This window comes from Callorhinchus milii, unplaced genomic scaffold, assembly GCF_018977255.1.
Source record: "Callorhinchus milii isolate IMCB2004 unplaced genomic scaffold, IMCB_Cmil_1.0 Scaffold4, whole genome shotgun sequence".
NCBI classification, from domain to species: domain Eukaryota; kingdom Metazoa; phylum Chordata; class Chondrichthyes; order Chimaeriformes; family Callorhinchidae; genus Callorhinchus; species Callorhinchus milii.
In genome coordinates, this window is record NW_024704745.1 from 9,643,436 (window position 1) to 9,668,857 (window position 25,422).

The 25,422-nt window shown below is 39.6% G+C and overlaps 1 protein-coding gene across 1 annotated transcript in view; it reads right to left on the bottom strand.

Annotated features, from left to right (window-relative positions):
• impg2a (interphotoreceptor matrix proteoglycan 2a) overlaps positions 1-25,422 on the bottom strand; it is a 45,980-nt gene that overhangs the window by 15,669 nt on the left and 4,889 nt on the right. Inside the window, exons 3-13 of the mRNA XM_042334034.1 lie at positions 25,212-25,378; positions 24,293-24,320; positions 18,384-18,504; positions 17,529-17,581; positions 16,050-16,129; positions 13,549-13,698; positions 11,170-11,228; positions 9,375-9,395; positions 6,965-7,209; positions 6,798-6,854; positions 4,246-4,325 (exon numbers count right to left, since the gene is read on the bottom strand). Coding sequence (XP_042189968.1) covers positions 4,246-4,325; positions 6,798-6,854; positions 6,965-7,209; positions 9,375-9,395; positions 11,170-11,228; positions 13,549-13,698; positions 16,050-16,129; positions 17,529-17,581; positions 18,384-18,504; positions 24,293-24,320; positions 25,212-25,378 — 1,061 coding nt within the window. The remainder of the gene's footprint in view (positions 1-4,245; positions 4,326-6,797; positions 6,855-6,964; positions 7,210-9,374; positions 9,396-11,169; positions 11,229-13,548; positions 13,699-16,049; positions 16,130-17,528; positions 17,582-18,383; positions 18,505-24,292; positions 24,321-25,211; positions 25,379-25,422) is intronic.

The following is a 25,422-nucleotide window of genomic DNA, read 5'->3' on the forward strand; positions in this document are numbered from 1 at the left end:
AACATGCTATTAGCCTTCCTAATTGCTTGCTGTACCTTCATACTAACTTTCTGTGATTGGTATAGAAAGACACCTAAATCCCTCTGAATTCTAACACTATCTAGTCTCTCCCCCTCTAGAAAATAATCTGCTTTTCTATTTTTTCTACCTAGGTGAATAACTTCACACTTGCCCACATTATACTCCATCTGCCACCTTCTTGCCCATTCACTTAACCTGTCTATATCCCTTTGCATCCTCCTTGTATCCTCCTCACAACGTACTTTTCCACCTTGCATTAAGCTCAATTTCCTCATATAAGTCATTGATGTAGTTAACAGTTGAGGCCCAAGCACTGATCCTTGCGGCACTCCACGAGTCACACCTGCCATTTATCTCTACTCTCTGTTTTCTGCCTGTTAACCACTCTTCGATCCATGCTAATATATTACCCTTAATTCCATGAGCCCTAATCTTATGTAACATCCTTTTATGTGACACCTTTTCGAATGCCTTCTGAAAATCCAAGTACACTTTATCCACTGAATCCCCCCTAACTAACCTGCTAGTTATATCTTCAAAAAACTCTAAAAGATTTGTTAAACACGATTTCCCTTTCATAAAACCGTGTTCACTCTGCCTAATCATATTATGACTTTCTAAGTGCCCCACAATGACGTCCCTAATTACAGACTCTAGAATTTTCCCTACCACCAATGTCAGGCTAGTTGGTCTACAGTTCTCCATTTTTTGTCACCCACCCTTCTTAAATAGCAGTGTTACGTTTGCGCTCTCCCAATCAACGGGAACCGTTCCAGAATCCAGAGAATTTTAAAACAATGCATCCACTATCTCAGCAGCCATCTCTTTTAAAACGCTAGGATGCAGGCCATCAGGTCCAGGCGATTTATCAGTTTTTAGTCCCATCAATTTCTCTAGTACTTTACTGATATTAATTTCTTTAAGTTCCTCACTAACATCACTCTTGGTTCCCCACTATTTTTGGTAAGTTTTTAGTATCTTCTAACGTGAAGACAGAAGCAAAGTATTTGTTTAGTGACTCTGCCATTTCTTTATTCCCCATTATAATTTCTCCTGTCTCTGCCTGTAAGGGACCCACATTTACTTTTGTTAATCTCTTCCTCTGTATATACTTGTAAAAGCTCTTACAATCTATCTTTATATCTCTAGCTAGTTTACTCTCATATTCCATTTTCTCCCTCTTAATCCGTTTCTTGATTATCTTTGCTGATCTCTAAAACTCTCCCAATCCTCAGGTTTACAGCTCTTTTTGGCAATATTATAGGCTTCTTCTTTTAATGTTATACTTTCCTTAACTTCTCTATTTAACCATGGTTGAACCACTTTTCCCATGACATTTTTATTTCTCAAGGGGATATGTGTTCACTGGGAATTATCTAAAACAACTTTGAATGTTTGCCATTGCTTGTCTCCCATCATATCTTTTAATCTACTTTCCCAGTCTATTTTAGCCAAATCGTCCCTCATACCTTCAAAGTTGGCTTTATCTAGGTTTACGATCCTTATTTTGGACTTAACTACATCACGCTTAAACTTAACATTAAATTCCATTATATTATGGCCACTCTGCCCTTGAGGTGCCTTAACGTCCAGATTAGTGATTAGCGCTGCTTCGTTACACAATACAAGACCTGGGATCGCCTGTTCCCTGGTTGGTTCCTCAGCATACTGTTCTAGAAAACTAACTCCAATGCATCCTCTAAGTTACTTTTGCCAATTTGGTTTTCCCAGTCTACATAAAGATTAAAATCACCCACTGTTAGTGTATTACCCCTGTTACACGCTCCTCTAATTTCCTGATTAATACTCTGCCCAATACTGTAACTGTTGTTCGGGGGTCTATAAACTACTCCCACGAGTGTTTCCTGCCCCTTGTTGTTTCTTAGCTCCACCCATTCTACATCCTGATTTTGTGACTTAAGATCCTTCCTCTCTACTGATTTTATCTCATCCTTTATCACCAACAACAACAACTTGCATTTATATAGCGCCCTCCATGCCGGACGGGTCTCAGAGCACTTTACAGTAACGGATCCCGGGGCCGAGCCGGGGGAGGGGGAGGAAGGTGACTAAAGGCGCAGTCGAAAAGAAAAGTTTTCAGCAGAGACCTGAAAATAGGAAGAGAGGGGGCGAGGAGAAGGGAGTGAGGAAGGGATCTCCAAAGCCTCGGGGCATAGTGGCTGAAGGCTCGGCCGCTGAGGGTGGAGCGGAGGACTCAGGGCATGAGGAGGAGGCTAGACCCGGAGGAATGAAGCCAACAGGTACTGTCTTGAGGAGTAAGAGGGGGTCAAAGAGGCAGGCGGGTGCAGAGGAATGGAGGGATTTGAGTACAAGAGTGAGGATCTTGAAGTCGATCCTCTCTGGGACAGGGAGCCAGTGCAGTCTGGCAAGGACTGGGGTGATCGGGGAGCAGGGTTTGGTGTGGGTGAGAATGTGGGCGGCAGAGGTTTGAATGATCTGGATTTTATGGATAGTAGTGGATGGGAGACCGGCGAGGAGGGCGTTAGAGTAGTCCAGCCGAGAGGTGACAAAGGTATGGACCAGGGTTTTAGAGGCTTTCGGAAAGAGGTATTGGCAGAGACGGGTGACGCATTGGAGGTGGAAGAAGGCGGTGCTGGTGAGGGACCAGATGTGGGGGAGGAGGGATAATTGGGGGTCAAACCTGATGCCTAGATTGCATACGGGTTCAGAGAGTTTTAGGGGGAGGTCTGGTAGGTGGAAGAGGTGAAAGCCGTGAGATTTTAGACGTTGAAAAAGTATGGCTTCCATCTTGGCAACGTTCAGCTGAAGGAAATTTGCGCTCATCCAGCCCCTGAGATCTGACAGGCAGGCTGACAGAACATCAGGGCACTGGGGGTTGCAAAGAGAGGTGGAAAAATGGAGTTGGGTGTCGTCCGCGTACATGTGGAAATGTATCCCATGTCTGCGGATGACATCCCCAAGAGGGAGCATGTAAATCAGAAAGAGGAGGGGGCCAAGGATGGATCCTTGGGGTACCCCGCAGGTAACCAGGTGAGGGAGGGAGGAGAAGCCGTTTGTGCAGATGTACTGCTGGTGGTTTGTGAGGTAGGACTCGAACCAGGCGAGTGAGGTCCCACCAAGGTGGATGACGGAGGAAAGGTGGTGGAGGAGGATGATGTGATCGACTGTGTCGAATGCCGCGGAGAGATCCAGGAGGACAAGGAGGCAGAGGGAGCCCTGGTCACAGATAGAGAGGATGTCGTTTGTGACTTTCACAAGCACAGTGTCTGGAATGTGGACAGGGCGGAAACCGGATTGGAGAGGTTCAAAAAGGGAGTGGGAGGTGTGCACGAAGTTGATTGGCAACAACAAGTTCTAGGACTTTTCCGAGGAAGGGCAGGTTAGAAATGGGGCAGTAGTGGCTGGGGTTTGAGGAATCTAGGGAAGGTTTCTTGGGGTGGGGGTGGGGGGTGATGACAGCAATTTTGAGGGGGGCAGGGACTGATTCGGAGGAGAGGGACTGGTTGATGAAGTCAGCCAGTAGTGGACAGAGGAGGGGGAGCTGGGTGACCAGCAAGTTGGTGGGAGGGGTCGAGGCAGCAGGTGGTGGGCTTCATGGAGGTAAAGGTGAATAAGAGGGAGGAGGGAGAGATGGGGAGGAAGGAATGTAGGATGGGGGTGGTGGTAGGAGCAGATGATGGGGAGGGTGAGGGACAGAGAGGGCATGGTGGTGGGTGACAAGAGGCAGGTGGATGAGGCTGCCTGGCAAATGTTGTGTATTTTAGATGAAAAGAAGTCCATGACCTTCTCGCACTTGGCATTTGATGTGAAGATTGACAGGGCTTAATGTTAACAGGGCTAACCCCCACCCTCCGTTTTCCACATTGCCTATCTTTCCTGTACATCAGGTACCCTGGAATGTTTAGCTCCCAAACATGGGCAGAAGCCTAATTGAACATTCCTCCCACAAATGGAGATTTTAAAATCCTTCACTTAATATGAAATACAAAATGTGAAACATTCCTTATTAACATAACATTTTTATTTTGGGTTCAGCTGGGTGTCTGACACCGTTCTTAAGAGTGTCCAATCCAAGCTGAGAATTCCATGCATCCCACCTACAGGTGGGAATTCGAGAGACAGGTTGTTGGAATGGAATGTGCACTCTCTCCCTGGAAGGTTGCTTACCTAATTCTGGAAAGTATGAACATAATATGTAAGAGATATACACAGTGCTAAAATTGGTTAAAAGAATTGACTTGCCACATCGGCTGAAGGAGATCCAGTTGTTGACAGTCCCACTGTTGTATGGTCTTCAGAAGCATGAGAAGGTACTTCAGGAGCTGGGAGAGGAATAAACAGTACATGAAACAAACTTAACCACAAGTTTAAAATGATCACATTATTGCTATTGGTGAAAAACATGAAGATAAAGTGACATAGGTATTGCGTGCAATACTTTTACAGAATACTTCCAGTTATTGATACCTACATTACTTAGCCACAAACTGGATTTATATTGCATTGTGTGTCAATTGTACCATACGACTGAGTGCAGGAAGGAACCTGAAAGGTGGAATTTGGATGTGGAATCTTATACGAAATTGTGTGTACTATGATCCTGCACTGTCTGGCCATCTCTCAACACTAACAGACGACTGACTACGAGTTGCTATTCTCTAGCGGACTTCACTTTCAATGTGTTGCTCATATGCACTGTGTGCATAAAATGTTGCTGCCTTTCTTCGCAAGGCACCCGCTCAATTTGCCGGAAATTATGTCAATGGCAATCTGACGACAACTATTTTTTTAACACGGGAAAATGGCTAATCAGTGGTGAGCTTCAGAATAGACCCACACTCTAAGCAAGGCAGGGCTCTGTCAAAAGACTGCTGTAATGAGGTTCCCCCTTATATATTATAATAATAATAATAATCCTTGCATTTGATACAGCGCTTTATCACGTCATTTAAGCCATCTCAAAGCGCTTCACAGAATATACCGTCAAGTGAATTGATTACACTTTGTGAGAGAAACGCGGCAGCCAATTGTGCACAGCAATGTCCCACAAGCAGTCGTGGATTGAACGACCAAATTATTAGTTTTTTTTGAAGGGATTATGACCATCAGAAAGCGATACGCCAATCGACTAACAATGGGTTCCTACTTACTGCTTGGTAAACAGAGGAGTGTGGAGTAAGGAAACTTGCCTGAAGTTTCTCCCTGCTTGGGAATCAAACCCGGGTCCCTCGTTGCTAATCGTTACTCTACATGACTCCACAAGAATTATGATGGCATACTGCTATTGGAGCAAATTAAATTAAATCAAATGCAAATTAAATTAAATTAAATGCTGCTGGTTTAAAAACATGCAATGTATCCCTCAACAGAATAATTGGCATGCTCAGCAAAAGCTTAATTTATTGTAAGTATTATAGTTTTATTTGCATTTTATTTTCCTCATATTTCATACTCATGAACGTATGCAGTTTTTCTTCCACCTTCTGTCCTTTTATTGCACTGTTATTATAATTTTTACGACCACCCCATAAATGTGTTTACTCTTTATGGCTGCATAAAAAGCAAAATTTTCCAGCTCAAACTATTTTATTAAGTTCAGTAAAAATACTATATCAACTGCATTTGCTTTGAGTATTTATTCTTTGATTCAATGCCACACAGACAACTGGCACAGCACATACAAGAACTTCCGGACCACTCAGAACTCAGTGTATCCTACAACTGAGTACACAGTGCTATGGAAGGGCTGTGGAAGGATGCAGAATCCTCCGTTTACCTAGCAATAAATAGGAACCCGGTTGTTAGTCAATTGTTAGGTCGATTTTCTGGGGGTAATAATCCCTTCAAAAAAAAATAATAATTTGGTCACTCAATCCATGACTGTTTGTGGGACACTGCTGTGCGCATTTTGCCCACAAAATATACAGTCACTATACTTTACAATATATTGTCTGAAGCGCTTTGAGACAGCTCGAAGACGTGATAAGGCGCTATATCAAATACAAGGATTATAATTATTCTCAGGCAGTTCTAAAGTTGTACCTGCATTTCTATTTGTGCCACAATCAAAAGCTCACCAATGGAGGGTGAATTTGTAAAATGGATACTTTAAACCATTTTATACTGTAATCTACAACTATGTTTATGCCATACATCAAGGTGTAATCCCTGTACACAAACGCTGATCCAATTTTTTTAAATTATAATGGAAAAATAGTGCTTCTTCTGAGTATGTTATATCTGAGGATGATTCTTGGCCGTATGCAAATTAATCAACATTGCCAAGGATCGTAACTAAGAATGTTTTGTTTAACAGAAAGGGAACAAACATAAGCTTCTGCACAGCCTTGAACTGCTGAAATAATGTTTTGACTTCTCTTTGTGTTTGCGTTTGGTTGTCTGATTCTCGATAGATTTTTCGTTCCATCACACAATCAGCTTTCTGAATACAGAGTCTGTGTGATATATAAATCAGTCAGTTAGTCTGCTCAATATTTTTCCCAGTGGTCATCAGATTTAAGCCCAAAACTTTTGTCAGGTGTATTATAAACAGCACTGATATAACAATTGTGTTCATGTGGTTCAGAAGGATCAGCAATGTGGGGAAAAAGTGTCAATCTTTAGAGATTGGAGACTAGGAGAATTCGAGAATGGATTCTAGGATTGTACATTCTGTATTTGGCGTGAAGTACTTGATGCAATCAATAAATGTGGAGCGTGCAATTAGATTCTGCTCCTCTGTACTGCCAGTTGGGCATTACATTACGCAAATACAAAAAAATGAAGGCCAATACCTTCTTGATCCTCTAGGCTAAAGTCATTACTGCCAAGCCCGTGATCGGTTGAATGCTCTGCAGGGAAAAGCACAACACAATCGGTCATTCTTTGTTCTTTCTCATTCTGCTACTCCAACATAATATCTTGATTCTGAAGTTCAATAAGTAGCATTGATACGGTTTACCATTCAGAAGCTGAAGAGTCTCTGGGTCAAAAGTCAGCAATGAATCTCCAATTTGTTTTTCCTCATGCGAGGCCTGAGCTACGAAATCCCTAAGATCGTTAATTGTGTAAACAGCTGGGAGTCGGTTTTCATTTTCCATTTCCAAGGACAATCCACCTTGTACTTCACTGGGAGTATCAATGGTCTCAATGGGTAAAATACTTCCATCGAAGGTCATTGCATAGTGCACCAGCACATTGCTGCTGCTGGATGAGAAATAATACACTTTAATATAAAAGCATCCAATCACTACAAATAAAACAAATCTACAAACAGGAGTATAAAATGCACTGATTCCGAACTATAACGTTCTTTGTTTTCGCTGTATGAAATCTCAATCTATTTCATTGGTTCTTTATTACATAACTAAGGGCACCTGTAATTCTTCTGCTCATGTATGTTTGTTTACACATGGTTTGCACAAATGGATAATGCACCTGCGTTTATATATGGTCTAAACCGGGTATACTATCTGGTTCTCGGTGAAGCTGCTACAAAATAGTACAGTCAACACAACCCAAGAAGATTTTTACATTTTGAGGAAAAAGATCATTTCAGAAAGTAAATAATTCAGCCAGTCCTGGATCTAAACTTACAGACGCATCATCCTCTAAACTACATATTGGACAGTTTCCAATTGATTTAAAAAGCTGAAAGGATCTCATCTCGGGAGAAATAAACTTGGCGCAGTGCACGTGCTCCACAGCACTGAAACGCACTGGCCCTAAACAATGAAGAAAAGAACTCAAACCTCGCCTCTCTGACAGCTTAAAGGAGGCTGGGAAAGGGGTGAAAACCCATAAAAGAAAATTAAAGGAAAACAATACAGCACTTATACTGCGCATTTGGCAGTGAGTGACCAGAAGTTTGGCTGGGGTTTGCCACCAAATTGCGCAGCGTAAACCCGAGTTGAGCCAGGGCTACAGCTCTGCTCCCAACACCACCAAGAAAGAGAAGCGGGTGTCAGAAGCAGTGCGATTTGCACTCAGTGCAATATAAAAGCAGGGAATAGAAATTGCTCTACGCTCACTTCCCAGTGATGATTTGTACCAGCTCTTCAATAACATTAAGAAACAAACACCTGATTTATATTGTTCTGTGTACACGCCAAGGTGTACATATGAGCAGAACACCAAATTGAATTTTTTTTTATGGATATGGCTCTGATTTGATGCAACAGAGAGACCATATAAATTGGGTTCTGTTCCCAGCTGTATTAAACAAGGCTTAAAACCTAAAGTGCAAACAGCTTTTCCTAAAATGTCCTCGTTTCCCAAAAATTCATGAATACCACTTAATTTTTTGGAGCACTCAGAAATCCTCTTTTGTTTTTTGTTTCTTCTTAAAATTTGTTGGACTTGATTGCCGCCCTGCCCTGAAAACATTCTTTTGTGGAAACATTTCCTTCCACAGTCTTCTTTTTGAGGTTAAGGTTGTAGAATTTGTCATAAACAACAAGAAAAGCAACCCAATATGGGGTTCACATTAATCTACATGATGCAGACAGAGGAGGGAGATTTTTAATCAGTGCCTGATTAAAATACTATGTTTCTCTGGTTTTCGCATTTAATTTTCACATTCCGCATTCTTTCTGTGCATTCCAACTATTGACATTTGTTTTGCTGATAGAATCATAGAATCATAGAATATTACAGCACAGAAAAAAGCCATTCGGCACATCATGCCTGTGCCGACTCTTTGGAAGAGTTGCCAAATCAGTCCCATTCCCCCGCTCTTTCCCCGTATCTTTGCAAATTTTTCCTTTTCAAGTACCTATCTAATTCCCTTTTGTAAATTGTTTTTGTATCAAGTATCAGGTGACTTCGCTCCTGGCCTTTTCCTCCAGCTTCTGCTACCATTATTTAGGCAGTAGCCGGTCAGGAAAGTGAGTGTCAACAGCTTGTGTTTACGAGTACGATGCACGTCTGATGTCACTGCGTCTCGCACATGATGTTGTCTCAATGTGCATGACAACATCACGTGTGTTACACAATCAGACTACTGAAATCACTGCTATTGACTGTTTAGCTATCGGAAGCTGTGGTGAAGGCTGGCAATGGCCGAAGAACTGATTCAGCTGCTGGCAACTCAAAGTAGGCCTCCTCATGTTGGCCCGCAACCGCAGGAGTAAAGACCCAACTACTAACTAAATGAGATGGGACATTTCAGTTGCCAGGGGTTCTTGGAATGATTCATAATGCAATGTTCACTGTGGGATTAAAGACAAAGGAGAGCATTGACTAACTTCTTTACTTTTGCTCAAGCACAATGACCTTTTTATTGGATTCAAAATCCATTTAACCTACAACTTACAACGGGTATTTAAGACAAGTCAGCTTAATGTGAAGCCTTGAAAATACCAGTGTTTTACCTGTCTAAATTCTGATGTTCCCTGCAACACACAAAAGAGAAATAGGATTAGAATTACAACGATTAATATTCAATATTACAAAACAAAATTCTTCTATCTGACATAGTGCCTTATCATGTTGTTCAAACACCTCGAAACATTTCAAAGATTGTAAATTTGTAAGCAAACACTGCAGTGTCCCACAAACATCCATGAAATGAACGACCAATTTTATCTGGGGAAAACTTCTTGCTCCTTTCAAAATATTGCCTTGAAACCTTTAATGTCCACCTTAACAGCCACAGATAGGACCTCAGTTTAACCTCTCGTCTGAAGGCTGGCGCCTATGACAATGCAGCACTCCTCAGTATTGGAGTATCAGCCTAGACTATGATCTCAGCATGGAGCACAAACCCACAACTATGTGACTTAGAAGTGAGAGTACCACCAACTGAGCCAGGCTGACAAAAAAATATTGAACCCATCATCTTAAAATATAAGGTTGAGCACCTGCTTCTTGTTTGGTGGTGGGTAGTAGAGAATTTCAATGACGCATTTATACTGCCGTAAATCATAAATAGTTAAGTGCAAACCCAGTTTGGTCTGATGAATATTGGACCACCTGGAACTTTTAAGGATTACTTCTGCAGTGGAGACTGAATTGATTTGGGTCATTGGAATTTATATCAAACTGATTTCTTAGTAAAGCTTTTCCCCCCAGGTAGTGCTGGCATCCAACGCAATTGTTTTCAAGATCACTAACTGAAAATACAATTTATACTGTGTTTCAATTACATACTTAAGGAATATGTGAATATTAAAAAACTAAATCATTACAGAAAAGCCCATTCTAACATTATATAACCTGCTATAAATGATCTTGTTCCCTTAGTATAGTGGAACCTGAATTATCTTCCCCCATTCTAATTACTTCCCTTAAATGTTATTGCTGATCCACTTGGCTCCATTGTTGCACTATTTTTCTAATCATTGGAAGAATGCAAGTGCAAGAATGCAAAATGCAATACAATACAGTGTACTTTTATATATTTGGAGGATGTTTCAAAGTGCTTGTCACTGCTGGTTGGGCGCCTGAGGTGGGAGTGAATGCCAAAGGTGGTGGGGATAGGGAAAGATGACCAAAGGTGCAGTCAAACAAATAAGTCTTGGAATAATAATAATAATCATCATTGCATTTGATATACTGCTGTTTCACATCAGGAGGGTGTCTCAAAGAGCTTCACAGAATATACTGTAATGACTGTATATGACAGTATTTTATCGGTGAACAAGGCAGCCAATTTGCACACAGCAATCTCCCACAACAGCCATAATAAATCTCATCAGTTGCCAAAGGCTCTGCGTGTAATACTCACTGGAATTTTTCCCCATATGTGGGTCCATGGAATTTAGAAGAAAGTCATAACAAAACTCAACCTATCAAATTATATGTTAATATTCTGCAGCAATGAGAGTACTGTAATAATTGTCCACCTGAATTGTCCTACAGGTTAAGATGCATTCCATTTTATCAAAGGAATTGGCTTAACTATATAAAACTATTTGCTGCAATGTAAAGACCCTGATCGTAAATATATAAATAAACACAGTGGAGCCTCAATTTTCCATCAATTTCAATTATCCACTGCACCTCAGTCATTATCAGAGAATAATCAGGGATTGTTGTGTTCACAATTACTAATAAAGGGCTTCCATCTCTACCCTAGACCTTTTAGTATGGCTTTTAGTATGGCTTAGAAGGCTATCACACAGGGTGCGTACAACAAAATAAATAACAAGGTTTAAGTTTGCGAACCTGAATTCCAGTATGTGAATACTCTGAAATCCTGGTACCTTTCCAAAGATATTTTTCATCTGAAATCGGATTTTAAAAAAAAATAATTAAATGTATATCTTTATTACCAAAGTACTTAAAGTATTTAAAAAAGGTAGACAGCTGTGATTAAATTATAGCACGGATAGTCTATAAAGAATGATAGATATAATTTATAATCCATTTATTATGAATTACTGCTACTCAAACATATAAGTACTGAATCTTTCCAGTGTTTCATAGAATTCATACAATGGACAACAGAGAAAAAATTAATATGTTGCTTATGTGTTAAAGCCCCCCAGCCCCCCACTCCACACATGCACACACACACACGCACGCATTTCAACTCCATGTAGTTGCATTCATTCTGGATCAAGACGATCTGACATGAACAACTATTTTTTTAAGCTGCGCTTTTTCTGGATTCATATCAAGGCCATATTAAATTACAACTTTTTCAATTGTGCGACTGCAGACACTTTTATCCTGGGACGTTGCCCTGGGTGAGGGGTGCTATATAAATGCAAGTTGTTTTTGTCCTTTGAACAGCAAATGACAAGAGATCCGGGAGCACCCCACGGACACCAATCCGAATCAACTGCTCTGATTCTTTTCCGAGTCTTACAAGAATTTACACTGCTCTCTGTCTCTGTCCAAAGGCTGATCCACTCCCACCAGCATCTGGGAACATATAGGTTGATGCTGCTGCTACAATATTATTCTGCGAGCTCACACCAGTAGGGTGAGGAAGAAGTAGTGGAGCTTTGTGCACGTCCACTCAAAAGTATTTAACTAGCGGACAGCTATTTACTAATTTCAGTGACATCGAGTCAGCTGCTCTTTGAGAATGTCTGACAGCCATCATTCGGTTCTCTTGAATCATTAAAAAATAAAAGGTGAGAAAAGGGATTTTTTTTAAGACAAAAAAAAATGTGGATTCCACAAGCACCATCAATGAAAAATGATACGGGATCATATTTGGCGTTTCAATTGCAGTAATACTGCCACAGCAGCACAATAAACTGCAATAAACTCAACACAATAAATATCTCACTAGCACCACAGCTGTAGCATTACAATAATAATAAGAATAATCCTTGCATTTGATATAGCGCCTTATCATGTCTTTGAGACGTCTCAAAGTGCTTCACAGAACATACTGTAAAATAAAATTGGCTGTATAATTTGTGGGTGAAACACGGCAGCCAATTGTGCAGAGCAGTGGCCCACAAACAGTCATGGATTGAGTGACCAATTTACTATTATTATTAATTTTTTGAAGGAATTATTACCCCAGGAAAAGCGATCCACCGATCGACTAACAACCGGGTTCCTACTTTCTGCTAGGTAAACAGAGGCATGTGGAGTAAGGAAACTTGCCCAACGTTTCGCCTTGCTGGGAATCAAACCCAGATCTCTCGCTTGCGAGGCGAGGCCTCTAACCACTAATTGACTGTATATTTTGTGGGCGAAATGCAATATAAGCACAGGACAGACCACTTTAGCACTTTAGGAGAAACCTGATAAGATCAAATTCTGTTTATAATTAAGATTAACATTTTTGACATAAAGCATGCTAAAAAAAAGTACATTTATAAATGATATGTAGCTGGCAGTAATCACATCTGCATTATACATCATAGTTCATCTTCCCACCTTGCTGGGTTCACCAAGTGCACAGAACACAAATGTTACAAGGGCCGAGTTTTTCTGGGGGGAAGTGGGGGGTGGTGGGTGTAATGTCATCATGTGTTTGTCAGCATCATCATATGCGCTATGTGATGATATCACCCTGCAGTCGCAGATACATTATATAGCCAAATAAACACCAATCGGGAATAACAGCAAAACACAGATGTGGGAGATGAGGTGGTAGTGCCCTTTATCGGATAGATTTTGTGTAAGACGAATTCGGCAAAGTCAGGCTGCGTCCAGAAGGCATACGTGATAATATCAGGAGCGTGGCAATTACCTCACATAATGATATCAGCCGTGTGGCGGTATCATCACGTATTGGGATGTTTGCTGCAGCAGTAAGCATTCGGCTTAGATTGAAAACGGTGGTCAGAGTTTGAATTTTCTTAATATGATTTGGATAGTTTAATATCAAGAAATGCATAAAGTATTTTTTTAAACTTCTTTTAGAATGTCTCACAAGATTAAATAATCCATAGTATTTATATTTAGTATTTATCACAATCAATTTTCTCGTTCTTCCCTTTTTTTTAATATAAACGTTGTGTTCTTCGAGGCAAGGAATATTAGTGTTGGGCGAAGGAACACTGTACTGTGTGCTCATAAGTTTCCTTGTTCAGATCCCATGTCATTTATTTGGTTTTCTGCAGGATTATAGGTTACCTCTGCACGGACATCTTTAACCATCTTCTGATGATCCAATGTGCTAGGATTAGCAAGTTCCTCTCTGTAGTTCTCTCCAACAAGCTGGATGCTGAATTCTACAACCTCCTTTGACGACTTCACTGTAACCGGTTCAACTTCATTCGTGCCCTGAGAAGAATCAAGAGCACAGAGAAATAAATGAAATCTAGAAGTATTTCAATTCTCCAAATAGTTCAGTCTCATCAAGTTTTGTGTTCAGGTCACACAGATCAGACGTAGGTTTGGTTGCCGGTCTGTGCTGAGCTAGTTGTTCTCAGCAGGGGTTGTACCCCTGGAATATAGAGGAGAAATCAAGCAATTTTGATCAGTAGCTAGAATTCCTCTGCTGCACACAAGTGAACATTCACTTAGACCAGGACTGGGATCAAAGTCAAACATCTCGCCGACATAGGAGGAGCACAAATAGTCAAGATAATGGAGGGCTACCACTGCCTGTTGAATTATGCCCCAGCAACTGTTGGTGTCTTCAGGAGAAGAGAGAGAACATTTAGGAAATGAAATCCTCACTTAGCACTGTTGGAATCTTGACTTAACACACTCCTCCTGACTTAACACATGAAACCACTGTATAGAATGCTTACCTCCATTAATGCTAGCAGTCTCAGTCGCCCAATTCAATCATATCATCAGTACAAACAGTATTCCAGCATTGAGAGAACTATACAAAAGGATGCTAGGGTGCATCTTTGTAGGTGCAGAGCTACAACTCAAACACTGCGTATAATCTGATCACTAAGAAATGGTATTAAATGATGCCTCTGATACGTCCAGCAGAGAAAGTAAATTGAATTACATCCCCCACTTGGTCTGATTAAATAGGAAATTCAATGAGTCCAAAGCCGCCCATTATGATGCTTTAGTCAGGAATGTGACTGTATGCACTTCAATTAAAATCTCATTCCAGCTCATTGGGGAACCTATGTTTAAGTCCCAGGCTCAGATGAGATTTGAACTCCATGGCACAGTTTTGGATGTTCTCTGGCAGACTGAAGCATCTCTGACAGACTGAAGCATCTCGAGGGGCCTCATCTCAAGAGATAAAGGATTTGACCAGATGAAGGACAACACCATAAGGGAGCACGAGAGAAACAAAAACACAAATGTGGATTAAAATAAGAGACTTTTCAAAAAACAATCCATCAGTTTGGCTCATTGAAAGGAACTCTTAAAGTGTCAAAGTGCCAAAGTGTCAATCATAGTCCTTTTTGCTCAGCAATATGACTATCTGCAACTTCAATTAGAATTTTACTCATGTCCCATATATTAGTTTCACAAAACATAAAAGGGTGCATTTGTGTAGACGTCTGTCGAAGTGAAGACTAGCCAGGCATTCCAACGCAAAATCATAAGGAAATTATTAACACACACAAATGTTAAGTTTTGGTAATAAATAACTGGAAATGGAAAATGAAAACATATGGAATCCGGTGTTGGTGACCTCATAAACTTTGTTGCCGAGTGGATATATTTTCAAGGAAAAGGACAACATAAGAAAATAATCCAATATCTCAGCAACGCAGCCTTTCCACTGACATTTCATGTGTAACCGTTTTCTTTGATGGCCATTGTGAACAGCCTTTAATCATTGCTCCAGATGGTATTACTGTGAACGCAAATTAGCAAGTAAACCAGCACAGTTTCTGGGTTTCAAAAGCATCTTCTGATAGAAAAATCTATTGACTGTATTACTTGAAATTTCTCTTATCCACAGGTGACAACATTGTTGAGCACGTTCAGCAAATAATAATAATAATAATCCTTGCATTTGATATAGCGCTTTTCACGTCGGGAGGACGTCCCAAAGCGCTTCACAGAACACACTGTAAAGTGAATTGACTGTATATTTGTGGGCGAACACGGCAGCCAATTGCGCACAGCAATGTCCCACAAACAGTCGTAGATTGAAAATGACCAATTTATTATTGTTTTTGGTTTTGGAGGGATTATTATTAGGCGTGTGGAGTAAGGAAACTTGCCCAAGGTCTCGCCCTGCCGGGAATTGAACTCAGGTCTCTCGCTTGCAAAGCGAGTGCTCTAACCACTGAGCTACAGGACTCCAAATAACAAAGAAATCCTAGTAAAATAACTGCACCTTTATAGATCTAAAATAGATGTTTCTATGTACATCATTTCAATTCTGACAAATTCTTTTGATGGTCTCATGTTTAAATTCGACAACCCAAAAAGGTTGTGATACTTGGCTTCCCCATAATCTTCTTTATGGGTCTTCCCAACCCAAACTAGAAGCAACATTTTCAATCTACTCATTTATGTGAACATTTTCCAATTTGCCTTGACGTGTGACACATCAACAATGCAATCTCTTTCACACTGATCTTATCTTCAGAACTCACTGTATTATTCATGTCTCATGATTCATGATTTGGAGCAGGGAAACAAATCTAGCACTAAAATAGAAGTTACTAACCGCAGGCTTCAAGTACAAACACTGGACTTACTGCCAACTCCTCCTCTTCAGCTGCGATGTCAATACCAGCAATGGGAACCATTTCAGAAGATGGATCATTAGTTGCTGTATCTGGCAATGAAACAAAGCTTCTTAACTATTGGTTACTTGTCGGAATTAACCTTTATTGTTTACCTATAATAATAATAATAACAATGATAAAAATAATAATCCTTCCATTTGATATAGGACCTTAACAAATCTTCGAGGCATCTCAAAGCGCTTCACAGAATATACCATGAAGTGAATTGACTGTATATTTTGTGGGACAAGACGCAGCAACAGTCGTTGATTGAATGACCAATTTATTATTTTTTTGAAGGAATTATTACCCCCGGGAAAGCGATCAGCCAATCAACTAACAACCAGGTTCCTACTTACTGCTAGGTAAACTGAGGTGTGTGGAGTAAGGAAACTTGCCCAACGTTTCACCCCACCACCTGGTTACTACTTCAGTTTCATCTAGCAATCGGACTTTAGATACATAGACAATATGTATCACCTACAAAATATATAGTCGCTACACTTTACAGTTAATCCTGTGAAGTGCATTGAGATGTCATCCCATTGTAAAAGGTAAATGAAATGTAAGGAATACTGTTATAAAGGAAATAATACAAAAAGGCCAGAGGCCCATCAAGTCCACACTTCGAAAAATCCCCTTCATTCCACCCTCCACTCAATATTTCTATCTACACTTTTCTTCTGGAACTGGTCATTCAATTCCTTCCATGAGGGAATAAAAAAATCAGAGAAAGAAAAAACATGGCCAATTCAGGAGAAAAAAATGCTCTGGAAAATTCCTCTTTGACTCCTGAAAGCCGTTGAGCAGGTTCCAAGAGAGTTCTGAGACATCATTAACACAAGGCCTTCTCTTATCAGTGTGAGAACTATTCTTAAGAAAGACTTATCCATGGCAGACTTCAAGCCCTGTATAGGCTATTTCATAAATTCCAGTGCTTGTCTCAAGTTGCTCCATCAAAGTGTCAATCATTCTCCGTATGAGAACACTTTTCCCAGAAGATATTCCATTCCATGGTTAATAATAATAATCCTTGCATTTGATATAGTGCCTTATCAGGACTTTGAGATGTCTCAAAGTGCTTCACAGAATATAGTGTAAAGTGGATTGACTGTATATTTTGTGGGCGAAATGCGGCAGCCAATTGCACGCAGCAATGTCCCACAAGCGGTCGTGGAGTAAGTGACCAATTTATTATTTTTATTTTTTTGAAGGACCTATTACCCCTGGAAAAGTAATCCGCCAACTGACTTAACAACCAGGTTCCTACATACTGCTAGGTTAACAGAGGCGTGAGGAGTAAGTAAACTTGCATTTTCTCATTTTTTAAAGAATGAAACCAAGCATTAAACAAACCATTGCAATGTTTAATTTCTCTATACAGTAAATATTATATAAAACTGTTACAAGACTCACTAAGAAAATAATACAGAAAATAACTTCACAGACCTTTTAAGGTGGTGTTGCTTTTAATCAAAGTTGTCGTTGTGCTTGATCCTGGGCTAGGAAGAGAATTCTGCTTTATTAATTTGCAAAAGCATGCAGTGACATACAAGTTCTTTCACTTGAAGTTCATTGTCACAAGTTCATTGTCACTTTCCTTAAATAAGAATACACATTTCATGTGATGTTTCTACATATACTAAGCATAAAATATGAACTTACCTGGAGATTTTTTCATTGCATGAACTTGGATGAAAATGAAAATGAGATTAATTTGATTTGATTTTCCAGGGTGTCTGACACATTCAGGATGCGAGACTCATCAACATGCTTAAGATTATTCAAACCAAACTACTGGGAGTTTCAGAGTAGAACAGAGTATGTAAACTCTCTCCGGAGGGACGCACCCTGCTCTTTTAATCTTGGAAAATGCTTGGTGCAGGATGGATTGCAAGTTTAACCGAAGCAGTGTGGGAAGAATTCCTACCACCTGTGATTTGTCCAAATCTGGACAGCCAAGCCAGGCTGGATGGTCTGCCATTGACAGTGTCATCCTTAGCTTGAATGTTAATAATAATATTAGTTTCCACTTATTGGCAGATTCATAATGAGAGCGTAATGTAAATGTAGCATAGCAAGTAGCAGATCTAAAAGGGAGTCTATGAGGAACATTTTGATGTAGCGAGCTCTAAGAATGTAGAACTCGCTGCTGGAAGCTTTGATTAAAACAAAATGCATCAACGTATTTAAGAAGGAACTTGATACATACATGAGGGAGAAGAGAATAGAGGGGTGTATGAGAGTAATTCTACAGAATTAATAGGTTGAAAATAGTTAATTAATTGATAGATATCATTTTACCTGCTCGCAGCCTCCATCTGTGGTGGTAATTTCTGAGGGTAAAGATAAAGTTGTCTTTGTAATACACAAGAACCAGTACGATAGCTGGTATGATTGGACATTAGAGCCAAATCCACCAGCACTATTGTCGATCAACAACAATCACAAAAGATGAGTTTTTTTCGGTTAGCCGAGTATCTGACACATGCGGAAACACATCACCGTGCTTAAGAGCATCCAAACCAAACTGAGAATTCCATGCATCCTACCTACACATGGAAATTCCAGAGATATTCATAATAATAATAATCCTTGCATTTGGTAGAGTGCCTTATTGTGTCAGAAGGACATCTCACAGGATTTACTATGAAGCAAAATAACTGTGTACTTGCAGGCAAATGTGGCAGCGCAATTGCCCACAGCCATGTTCCACAAACAGCAATGAAGTGAATGTCCAGTTTTGTTTGGGTGATTATTGGCCAGGATACCAGGAGAACTCTCTTCTCTTCAATACAGCGGGTTCTTTAACGTCCAACTGAACAGGTAGACGGGACATCGGGTTAATATCTCATATGAAAATTATTAGAATGAAGTGTGAAAATTGTTGGAACTCTCTCTCTGAAGGGATGCATACTGCTTACCTAATTCCAGAGTATTAGGTGCAAGTTGGCAAAAGCCTATTGGAAGGGTGATAAATATGACCCGTTTCTGTGATTAGAAAATGCAAATTAACAAGGAAGAGAACTATACTCACCTTAAACATTTTAAAGTTTGCATTCAAGTCAACATTTGCAGTTGAAATTTAGATAAATCCTTTGAAGCATTTCAAAGAGATTAATCAATTTACAACTCAGATTCAGAATCAGAGAATTTAAGAAACCGCAGCACACGTCTATCTATTTGTGGTTTTAATAAGGCCAAAAATATATAAAAAGGAGCAAAATGGAATATCTGAGTCAGTATCAATTTTAAAAGTAATGATTTGTGAATGTGTCACTTCTAAAAGATGTCCAAGTCTTTTGGTCATTTTCTCTTCTCCTCACATTGCATTATTTGAATCACAAAGGATTGCAATACCTCGTTTACATTAGAAAAGAGCTTTACTTGTAGGAACAAAGTGAATAATTCAACAGATTGTATGCTGAAATAGGAGACCAGGAGTTGATTAAAACATAAGAAAGCCTAGAAATACCAGCATATGTAACACATTATTTGCAATCATTCATCTGTTTATGTTATTTGTCTAACTTGTGTGATTAATACTGCTGTGGTATTTCTCAGTCAATGAATAACAGTCCAGCTGAACTAATAATCATACTGATGATCTTAACAGCCATGTTGCATAAACTTTCATTCTTGGTTCTTGGAAAGAAAGGTGGAACAGTAATGTCTGGCATCAAGACATTGTCAACAAACCTATGAGGGCAGAGGAATTTTTCAAACATGATTTAGGCTTGTGGATGGGGCAATTATTCACCACTTGCTGTTAAATTTATCAAACTTATGTTGTGTGCATTTCATTCTCTGCTGCTGGTAAATTCACTGAAGCTCAGATCTTAAAACTCAGAATAGGAATTTTCCATTCTGAACACACTATCAAGGTTGGTATATGATTCGATTTGGTATGAAAAAGATAGGAAGCTTCTGCTGGTGTCCCAGGTAAAATTGATCAATTACTTCATGACTATTTGTGGAAAAATCGGCTGCTACATTCACCTATAAATACACAGTCACTACACTTAAACCTAGACACTAGACATTAAACCCTATGAAGCACTTTGACAAATTCAACAATGTGATAAGGTGCTGTATCAACTGCAAGGATGGTTATTATTAATGCTATAAACCACACTTCTTGTCCCTTTTCTTTCCCATCCCTTGCTCCCCCCGCCTCCCCCACTCTTTTCCATTCACCCTCCACCAATTGTTTGATGTAGCTGAATGCCTAATATTATCCATAGTGCTGGGACACTTCACAGCCTTCTCTCAGGAAACAAACAGTCTAGAATGACTTAAGATGCAGTTACTGTGGCTTTGAACTAACAGTTCTATATTCAACAATTCCATTCTGGCAAACTAAGATGCAGTTTGTTACAATAAAATAATGTATGAAACCAGTACTTATTCTTAAGCACAGTATGAAGTATCGAAATTATGAACATTTTTCAAATTACCCACTCAGCAAATACCTTCCAAAAAGAGTATGGGCTCTTCAATAGCCTAGTGAAAAAGGCACTTTCCATATATAAAACTGGGGAGAGGAAAAAATAAAAGAAAAGTAATAATAATGCTTACATTTGGTATAGGTCATTCAAGTTAGAAAGAAGTCTTAAAGCAATGTATACAGGATATACAGTGCAGTAGCTGTGTATTTGTGGGCAAAATAACCTGGCAAAATTGACCATCCTAGGTTAACAATAAATAAATATTTCTTGCATTTGATATTGCAGCTTATCACGTCTTCGAGACGTCTCAAGTGCTTCACAGAATATACTGCAAGGTGAATTGACTGTATTTTGTGGGTGAAATGTGGCAGTCAATTGCGCACATCAGTATCATGGATTGAGTGACCAAGTTATTATTATTTATTTTGAAGAAATTATTAACCCCGGAAAAGGTTCACACATTAATAATGGCCCTTTTGGCAAGGTAATCACTTGCCCAATGCCCATCAAACTTATTCGAGTAGAAGCAAAAATAAAGAAGCAACAGAGGAAATTAAGGGGGAAAACTGTTTCGTGAAAAATGAAAAGAAAAGGTAAAATGGAATTTGCATATTTCTACATTAGACACAAGAAACAGGTTCCCATCAAATCTGAGCAAAACTAAAAGACTAACAACAGTTAATTTTTCCTCCAACTGAATAGCTAAGTGAAAACAGTTGGATCTCTTAGAATCAATTTCCTAATTGACAAGGAGGAGGGAGTGCTCACTTCTAACTTGCAGCCCATGTATGATGAGGCCTATGTTCTGGGCACACACTTTCTGTCATGCCTATTATTCTTCAGTTCTATGCCAGGACTTTGTCTTTGAAACTGATCAAAAACAGGTTGTGACAAAAAACAATGGCTCCTGCTGACATGTTGGATTCCCTCCAAGCAGTTCTCTATTTACAGCTGTCCAATCTGCATCTATCACATAATAATCCTTGCATTTGACACAGGGCCTTATCACGTCTTCAAGACGTCTCAAAGCGCGATATTGTCTATTTGAACCACCTCCTTCATGCAACCAAAGTGAATTATTAATTTCTTGTTCGATATTAAATGTTTCTAAACCGACAGCTCCTTTAATAGCTCCGTGACTTTATATGGTAAATTATTGAGCAATGGAGTCTGGGAAGGTCTAAGCTCCTGAGTTACCTAATCTCAGCCAGACAGCAGTCCAGGTGCTACAATTGGCTTCAGGAATAATTCATTACTATTTATAATAAAATACTTTTGAAATGCATTCCAGTGCTTGGGCACAGTCTGTTGGTAACAGTTGTGTCTGAACTGAAAATTTTTAGTAAACAGTGAATAAAAGTAATGTTTCGCCCACAAAATGGACAGTCAAATCCACTTTACAATACATTCTGTGAAGTGCCTTGAGATGTCTCAACGACATAAGGCGCTATATCAAATGCAAGGATTATTATTATTACTATAATCACCACATAAGATCATTTTCCTCTTCTGCATTTGCTTTCATCATATTCACAGGTTTGTCATTTCCTGTTTTGATGTGCATTAATCCACACTATCATCCACCTGCCATTCCTTAGTTTATCTGCTTCAGTGCTCCAGACTCCTTTGAATATGATCAGTCTCTTTGCGCTATTCGTCTGGGCACATGGCTTCACATTAATAACAAACATCATTTTAGTGCATTTCTGGCTTTCTAATACCTAAAGCTGTGTCAAGAATCAGTGTCAAGAATCAGAAAGTGTGCTAAACCTCACAATGGATGTGGCAACAGCAACAAAATCTACAACTTGCGCTTATATAGCGCCCTTCACGGAAGGAGCCGGGGGGAGGTGGCCATAAGCACGGTGGAAGAGGAAAGTTTTCAGGTGGGACTTGTTAGAGAGGAGAGAGGGGGCAAGGCGGACGGATTGAGGGAGAGTGTTTCAGCGTTTTGGGGCGTAGTGGCTGACAGCACTGCGATGGTGGGGTGGAGGGTGCGAGGCAAACCTTCAGCGGCAATTCAGTAATTCTCCTAAAGTGTCGATAAAATAAAGGGTTACTCGTTTTTGCAGCTTTATCTCCCAATGCCACTTTAACTGACGCCAGCTGTCAGCTTTGTGTATCATGTTGCTGAAAGTTTTGAAACGCTGAACAATTTTTTTTCATACTGAATATTTTAACCAGATTTGTGAACCACTTTTTATTAAATTAACCACAACACTGTAGATTATTCCACACAGATGTATTCCTACCTCTCTGCAATCATAATGTCTTGGGGAAGAATGAGTCAAAGTAAGGGACAGTCCAATGACTCTTGAATTCAACATATTGACAGTGGAGAAGTATATGGCAATTTTAGAACTTGGCAAAAATAAGAGAGGGTTAAAAGCCAAAGGAACAACTGTAAAATAAAGATAGCAAACGTTGCAATAGACAGGATAGATGCCAGAAGTCAGACAAGTAAGCCTCAAGCATTTATTTGTAGTCCGTCCATGCTGAAGACCAGTGGAATACTTTTTTACATTCAATGCCTATAAATGCCTGAGAACTCATGTTCAATATAGTAATGATTAGGTTTTGAAGACCTGTATTGCAAATATAAATGTACCTTACTGACTCAGTCGTTCCCTTCGCTCAGCGAGCATGCTTCAATGTCCCCATCCTACCACTTTCAACCTATCCACCCCCTCGGTCTCTGGAACTCCATCCCGAAGCCCCTCCAACTTGCTCCTTCCCTCACCTCAGGTGCCACTCATTATTGGAGTCCTGTAGCTCAGTGGTTAGAGCACTCGCTTTGCAAGTGAGAGACCTGAGTTCAATTCCAGACAGGGCGAAACCTTGGGCAAGTTTCCTTACTCCACACGCCTAATAATAATCCCTCCAAAATCCAAAAACAATAATAAATTGGTCATTTTCAATCTACGACTGTTTGTGGGACATTGCTGTGCGCAATTGGCTGCCGCGTTCGCCCACAAATATACAGTCAATTCACTTTACAGTCTATTCTGTGAAGCGCTTTGGGACGTCCTCCCGACGTGAAAAGCGCTATATCAAATGCAAGGATTATTATTATTATTATTATTATTATTATTACAGGACTTGAGATTTCCTCCCGACGTGAAAGGCGCTGTATAAATGTAAATTTGTATTGTACTGTAATATGACCCCAGTGATGAGTTATGTGGAGAGACTAAAGAAGCTGGGATTGTTCTCCTTGGAGCAGAGAAGGTTCAAGTGAGATTTAATAGAGGTGTTCAAAATTAAGAGGAGTTTTGATAGTCAATAAGGAGAAACTGTTTCCATAGGCAGGTGGGTTGGTAACCAGAGGGTACAGATTTAAGATAATTGGCAAAAGAACCAGAGGGGAGATGAGGAAAAAAATGTTTACATAGCGAGTTTTTACAGTCTGGAATGCATTGTCTGAAAGGGTGATGGAAGCAGATTCAATATTAACCTTCAAAGAGAATCGATAGATACTTGAAATCAAAAGAGTTGCAAGGCTATGGGGAAAGAGCGAGGGAGTGGGAGTAATTGAACAGTTCTTTCAAAGACACAGACACGATGGGCCAAATAGCCTCCTTCTGTGCTGTAGAATTCTATGATTCTATGACAGGCATTTTAGTTCTCCCCTTCGGGTATTTCATTTATTCCACTGTTGTGGACACAATTCTGTTTTCAATTAAATCATTTCAATCAAGACTCTTAAAAGCAGGGAGTGTTGGCGTGCCTTAATTCTCCTCATTATTATATATTATATGAACTAACCAAGCATGGTTGGCTCTTTGTAAAACTCCTATTAGTGGAGAAGTAATATTAAATTCATGCAGCAATTTTTGTGCCAAAATATTTGTACTTTTATGAGTGAGTCATGGAGACAGTATGCATATGCAGCTCCATGAATCTGTACAAGGATGAAAACTTGAATATATTGCCAGATTATATAAATAAACACCACTCTTGCCGATTGAATTCCAAACAGCATACAAGAAGGATACCATAAGTAAAGATGAAACCTCTCCTTAACAGAATTTGTTAAAACATCTGTTACACAAAGACTATTCCATTTCAGATGTAAAATATCACCAATGTGATTTATTGGAGAATGATCCTCCTTATACAATGGATTTTGTTACTCTCAGCTCATTGCTGTTAGAATAAACAAACCCAGGTCATAACATTGTTCCTGAGTAGGCCAACGTCTATAATTCAACCTAAAAGCATCCCAACTAAGCTGTTTTGCTAAGGTCAAGTACGATCAAAGTTGTAGGCACTATACTGAACGCAACAAAATCCTTTTTTTATTATATATAATGTAACCATGTACAATGAGAGTTTTATAAAAGTAGAGCATTTTACATAATCACTACTCACTATTTTATTCCTATATCAATGTGTTCTGCTAATAGGATGGGTATTTATTGATATGCATAAATGTCTCAGGCTGGTAATTGGAGGACCAGTAAGTCACTGGTACTTCATTGGAAAATTACAAACTCTATTGTGTATATAATCATGTGAAACTGCTGTTGTCCCCATCACGAGCCACTGTCTTCATAACAGGGGAGGTAGAAAACCAACAGGAGAACTTTTTTTAAAAAAAAATCCATTATTAATTAGCATTAAAATGGCTAGGGTAATGCAGCGTGCTGGTATATTTAATTATAAGGTTAAAATGTAGCATTACCTGCTTAATCAACCTTTGGTGTTCCTCAGACTCGCTGAAATTAGCACCAATGTCAAAAATTGTTAGAGTTCCTTTTTCACACAGGTTCATCCACATCTCATATTCTTCTCGTTCGGGTAGCCTATCCCAGAAGATCTTGAACGCTTCCCACACTGCCTCTTGGCATACTGTAAGAAACATACAAACTCAGTAAAACAGACTGCAAACTTCA